The sequence below is a fragment of the Nicotiana sylvestris genome, chromosome 10 (genome assembly GCF_000393655.2).
Source record: "Nicotiana sylvestris chromosome 10, ASM39365v2, whole genome shotgun sequence".
In the NCBI taxonomy this organism is placed as follows: domain Eukaryota; kingdom Viridiplantae; phylum Streptophyta; class Magnoliopsida; order Solanales; family Solanaceae; genus Nicotiana; species Nicotiana sylvestris.
In genome coordinates, this window is record NC_091066.1 from 79,124,386 (window position 1) to 79,130,916 (window position 6,531).

Sequence of the window (6,531 nt, forward strand, 5' to 3'; positions counted from 1 at the left end):
GGGTTCAATTGCAAATAATATTAAAAGATGGACTACATTGTAATATCAGATATTTTGGCATTCATTACAATCCACCGCCTTTAAAAACAACCTTGTCCTCAAGTTGGAATTCAAACAATTGAGAATGTAGTCCACCAGCCAGTTGTCTTCTTTGTATTGCAGAAACTTGCTGCTATGAATAGTGGTCATCGTATGTTTCCAAACATTGGGAAGACATGATTCAATGAAGAGCAATGAATTTCCAACAACAATATTGGATACTATGCCACCAACTAGCCACAGATGATCACAACTTGAGCACAAAGGCAAATGGTCTCTACGAAAGCAACATTATAAGTTCCTTCAAACATCCTAATCAGCTTGTTACTCTCATGTCCTTTATTAGCAAAGGATACATAAAAAGTTTCATAGTTTGTGTCAAGTTGTTCATGATAACTAGGCAAAGCAGTGCACTGATTGAAAATGTTCCGAAAAGATAAGAAAATTCAACTGTTGTAGCCAAGCCTTCATTCGTAGAATTTTCCAGCTTAAAACTACTAACCTTTGTTTGATTAGCCATATAACTAAGAGAGCCACTAACACTACAAGGTAAGCGATAACCAAAGGTTGAAGCAAATGATACAGCAACCAACAACGGGCCAACTTGGAGCAAAATCATTGATGTTATCACTGCAAATGTACCAGTTCTGCTTGGTACAATATACTTCAATGGTGAACCCCAGTGACTCTTTATCCACCATTTCTTCACATCATTTCCCAAAAGGACAACTTCAGTTAGTATCATATAGTGTACTGCCATGAGCAGCAATTATTGCTGGAATAATTTTTCATCATTCTAATCAAACTCTACAGTGTAGTATACTAACTGTAATATCTTTGCTACTAGTAGCATCAGACTCTCTTGATTCCATAACACAGTACATTGAACCAAGAGCTTCACATCAAACAAATCATAATAACCAAACTCCATCCTTCCTAGATCAAAGAAATCTTTGTTGAAGCTCTTCAAACTGGAGCATAGTATACCACACGCGTCAAACTCTTCACCTATTGCACATCTCAAGTGACCCGTATTATGATCATCCAACCTATAGGCGATAGATACATCTACTACCACTCTGTGATACTCTACTCCAACAGCAAATGAGATCCCATAAATAGTCAAGGACACTGACATAGCTTTAAGAACACCAGTAAATGTGATCTCATTAACTTTCACCAGTATTTCCATCCTTTCTTCATGAAAAATCAGCAAATCATTTGTACCGTTTTGACCTATAAAACCAATCATATTAAGTAGGAGCCAAAATAATAGAAGTAGTAACATGGCCACATGGCAATTGTACCAAAAGGACTCAAAAATAAATGATCCATTCAAGTAGCTCATTAGTAAAATAGAGGACCTCAAGCATCACAACTGAAGAAGATATCCAGCCACTATTAATCCAGCCACATATCTTCCCAACAACTTCAGACCAGAATGAGGGAATGACACTAAGCGAAATAAGCATTGCATTACTGGAAACACTATGCAATAGTAATCTTTCATTTTGTTGCGCACACACAATCAACATATCATTCCACATACCTAAATTTCTAGAAGCATTATACGCTCCTTCAATTTTACCCCGTTTGGGATACAAAGTTATCAAGGAACTTCTCATGAATTAATCCAGATGAATCATGACTCCTATTAATACCCAAACAACTTAATAATTTGCAGTAATGGACCACAAAATCAGCCACTACAGGTATTGAAAGTCTCAATTCCTTCTCGCTTTTACCATTCAAATTAGAACAATACAACATCACAATTTCCGAGATCATATTTCTATTCAGTATTTCTTTGAATAGTTTGACAGCAACCCAATTCTTCCCACATTCTGGGTACCTACTCATTATAGAATTCTTTGCTAACACCTCACATCTAAATCCCATTTTCAAGGTTCCTAAACAAATTAATTGTCCAAAATGATAATCGAAAAGCAACACACACATTTCCGGCATACCAAAGGAAACATGAGCAGTTACAATTGACATTTTAGCTTTAGTAGTAACACTCTTACCAGCATCCGCAACTTCGATCTCTATTTGTGTAACAGTTGAAGCAATTTTACTATTTTGTATTGGTCCCTTATATTCAACAGATAAAATCTTATTGTTATTTGGCAATAAGTAGCCTTGGTCTCCTAAAGGAACATGAAATGATTCTTTATCTGCTATTTGGCTAGGAATCTTAGTTGTACCTCTTTGGTAACTTTCATCAAACACCTGATCTTCCTTTGTTTTGCCCTCCTTCTCCTCTTTATCCTTCACCTTTCTTCCATCCTCAATGTCGTTATTTTCAAATTTCGACCGTCCTAGTGTTTCTTCTTCGTCCTCATCTACTACTTGCTTTGTGACGCCTTTTTGGTGAGACGATGTTACTACCACTGACTGCTTGTTGTTCAACATTTCAGTTTCGTTCTTTTAAGGATTTTTATTAAACACATGCTCCTCATTTATTTCAGACTTCTTCTCAAGGCTACCTTCAACTTTTAGGACCTCTTGTTGCGAATCCTCACCCATAGTAATTAGTTTCTGAACATCAAGATCAACTTCATTTCTCTTAGGAATTTCATCAAACACATCTTCCACCAATTTAGACAGAGGAACCTCTAATGGATTTTCTTCATCATCATATACTGCTTGCTCTGCCATATCGTTCTGGGCAGATGATGTTACTGTCCTTTCTTGCTTAGATAAGTTCATGCATCTGTGAAAATACCTCATACTCACCTTTCCGAAATAAGCAGGATGGTTTTTGCCAAAGGGAATTCTGTGATGGTGCATATTGCTTGCATTTCCTCTACCTCCTGCATGTTTTCTTAGTTTTTTGATACGGCCACGACAGGCACTGAAGTACCCTCTCTTTTTCATGTTCCTCCAGAATTTTGTCGTCATCGCTAGAGGATCTCCGTGTGTAGGCGCAGTAGCTATCACCGACACTATAGTACCACCCCCATCTGAATGATATATAAACCCGCATAGTTACTGTCAAATTTTTAAGCACATGGAATATTTTAAGAGTAAGCACTTATGGGTGAATCGAGATAATTACATCCTTCAACCGTTGGGTTAGCAAATCTATCGGTGAAATCACCACCAGAATCACGATAAACACTTGGATTTGCGCAGGGATACTGAAGATATGCGTACGGGTCACCGAAAACCTATTGCTCACTCGCCGACCTTCGGAACTCATATTGATTTTGTGAACTATGGAAGGTCTGAAAATGATTTTGATACCATTCTTTCATATGTTATAGTCTTCTATTCGATCTGTCCATAAAATCTTAAATTTGTTGCTCCAATTGATTTAAACTTATGTCTGACTCCGCCATTAACATCGATGAATAGCCGAGAATCGTCGGCTCTGATACCAACTGTAAGGATACCCTTTGGAATCATCGTGGAAATGGAAAACAAGAACTAAAAGGAAAGAAATGAAATGTAGAGAAAAGAAAGACTCAATTTTCATTCAACATGACTGATACATTGCTACAGTACTAAATATATAGACCTAAAATAATCACATATCCCTTAGCTGGCAGCCCTAACTAACCATAGGGGCTCAATTTCAAATAATATTAAAAGGTGGGCTACATTGTAATATCAGATATTTTGGTATTCATTACAAATCACCACGACACCACCTTCCACCATAAATCCACCACTTCTATTTCAATCTGGACGCAAAAAAGAGTATTAAAAAGCAAACAGAAGCTCGCATCGAGTTCAACCATGGATAACCTCTAAAGGTTCAGCCGCGGATTTCAGCCGTTGATTTCTACTTTTTTACTTATACACGATGGACCATCAAGGTTCATCCATATATGATAGTCTTCAAGACCACTGGATTTGGCACCACTCTTTTAGCCTTTGGATTTTTGAGTTCATTAACCCTAGAAATAGAGGAGAAAAGAGAAGAAATGAGGCAGGACAGAAAAAAATAGAGTACCGGAGCCTTTCTTGCCCATACCTTTCTTGCCCTGCAGTGTCACAAATCTGGTCTTTGATAATTTTGTCATCGACATGAATAGTTTGAGTGGAAAACTTGACACCAATGGTGGACTTAGATTGCTGGTTGATTTTTTTTTAGTAAAGCGAGAACGCAAGTTGGATTTGCCAACTCATTTCCTTTTCCTTGTGGATGTTGCTCATTTACATATATAAATTGTTAATTATTGAAATATTTTTTGTCCTACAATGGTATTGGCTTTGTTGAATTAGGGATGAGAGACAGATAGGACGTAAGAGGGAGATGGGTAAAAGGAAGAAGAAGAATAGGTTTGGGGGTGGGGGGAAAGGTGCAGGGTGTTGGTCTGCTTAAAATTAAAAAAAAGGATTTTTCTCTTCTTCTTTAAATGTATTTATTTGTTAATTACAAACTAGTGTTAGAACTCGCGCGATGCGCGGATAATTTGACAAAAATTATCTATTTTTTTAGTGTTATTTATTTATCTTTTATTTTTTTAATTAGTTCATAGTATAAATATCCTAACATTAACTTTATCCCCCACTTTTCGTATGTCCATAATATAATATTCCTTTTAATTGTAATTTTCAATCATCAAAACCACAAATAGATAAGCCTTTTTATAAAAACATCTACCAATATTTTTAATTATTATGTGTTATATATATAATGAAATTATGAATTCTTGGGATGACCCAAAAGGTCATCACTTGTGTTGCAAGTGCATTCAGTGTTCCGAGGCCTAAAAAACCTCCCTTTTACCACACCTTGATTTGCGTGCGTGGTCCGGACCTATATCCGGAAAGTCGTCTATGTGAAAATATGAGAAATAAAATTTTAGAGTTAAAAATTTGATTATGGTTGACTTTGGTCAAAATTTGTAGGAAACGGACCCGAATCCGTGTTCCGACGATCCCGAGAGGTCCGCAGTAAAATATGGGACTTGGGCGTATACCGGAAAATGAATTCCGAGGTCCCAAGCCTTAGAAATCAATTTTTGAAAGAAATTGTTTTGCTGAATTATCTAAGAAATAAAGAAAATAATTAATGTTTGAAACCATTGTTATCGGGCCCGTATTTTGGTTCCAGAGCCCGGTAAAAACTTTTCATAGTATTTGAAAGATAATTGTAAAGTTTGGTAAAAACGGATTTTATTTGACATGAGTTGGACTTCCTGTTGGAGAGTTATGAACTTTGAGAGTATTGATGAAAATATTGAGTTTGAGGTTTAATTTATGATGTTACATGTTAGTTTGATGATGTGATCGTACGAATAAATCTGAGGGATATTTTTGAGGTTGTGTGTATACTTGGTTTTGAGTTCCAAGGGCTCGAGTGAGTTTCGGGTAGGTTCCGAGATGTCTTAGGCTTAAAACCAGATGTTGCAGGTTCAGAGAAGTAGCGGGTCTCTGAACCCGCCAGTGCGCTCTGCAAGAAAACGTGTGCGACCACGGAAGGGGCCAGTGCGGTCCGTGGTCGGCCTTGTGCGGTGCGTGGTGGAGGGTTGTGCGGCCACAGTCGACTTTGTGCGGTCTGCACAGGGGCACTGGACTGCAATATCCTCAGGAAGGACTGTGTGGCCGCACTCCATTTTGTGTGGTCCACACAGGGGGTTTGAGAGGGGTATAAATAGACGGGATTTTCAGTTATTTTCATTTTTCAAAACCCTAAAAAAAACATAGGAAGCGATTTTTCAAATAACTTTTCTTCTCCAAAATATTGGTAAGTGATTTTTAACTCATTTTCTTCATTCCTTAACATCTTTTAACATGATTTCAACTTCAAATCAATGATTTTCATGGGGGAAATTGAGTGTTTTGAGTAGAACCTATGTTTTCAAAAAATGGGGATTTGGACCTCAATTTGAGGTTCGATTTCAAAACAAATTATATATTTGGGTTCGTGGGGGAATGGGTAATCAGGTTTTGGCTTGAACCTCAGGTTTTGACCATGTGGGCCCAGGGGCGATTTTTGACTTTTTGGGTAAAACTTTAGAAAATTCATTTTCATGCATTGGAGTTGATTCATTTAGTGTTTATTGACGTAATTAAGTAACTTTGACTAGATACGAGCAAATTGGTGGTGGAATCAAGGAGTAAAGCTATAGTTAAATCGTGAATTGTGTTTGTGGCATCGAGGTAAGTATTTGGTCTAACTTTAGCTTAAGGGATTAGGAGTTGTGTCTTATTTGCTACATGTTAATTGCGGAGTATGAATAGGCATGGTGACGAGTATATATACATTGGTGTCAAGCATGCCCGTGAGTTTTGTATTACAATTGTTATGACTCCGTTGTGGTTTATTGCGCTTCATATGTTATTATCACCATTGTTCCATTGCCGGGATGTTTGTTTTGATAGTATTGTTCCCTTGCCGGAATGTTATTGAAATATCATTGTTCCCTTGCCGGGAAGTTGTTATATTACTCTTGTTCCCTTGCCGGGATTCCTTGTGATTATTGTTGGCTTGTAACTGGGAGCAGGTGGTACGCCTACCACAAGATATAATAAAAT

At 37.3% G+C, this 6,531-nt stretch overlaps 1 protein-coding gene across 1 annotated transcript; it reads right to left on the minus strand.

Moving 5' to 3' along the window:
- Positions 1–2,469: 2,469 nt before the first annotated feature.
- On the minus strand, positions 2,470–2,943 carry LOC138879590 (uncharacterized). The gene has a single exon (XM_070159203.1). The coding sequence runs from the start codon at positions 2,941–2,943 to the stop codon at positions 2,470–2,472; it is 474 nt and encodes a 157-aa protein (XP_070015304.1).
- Between the last annotated feature and the right edge of the window lie 3,588 nt (positions 2,944–6,531).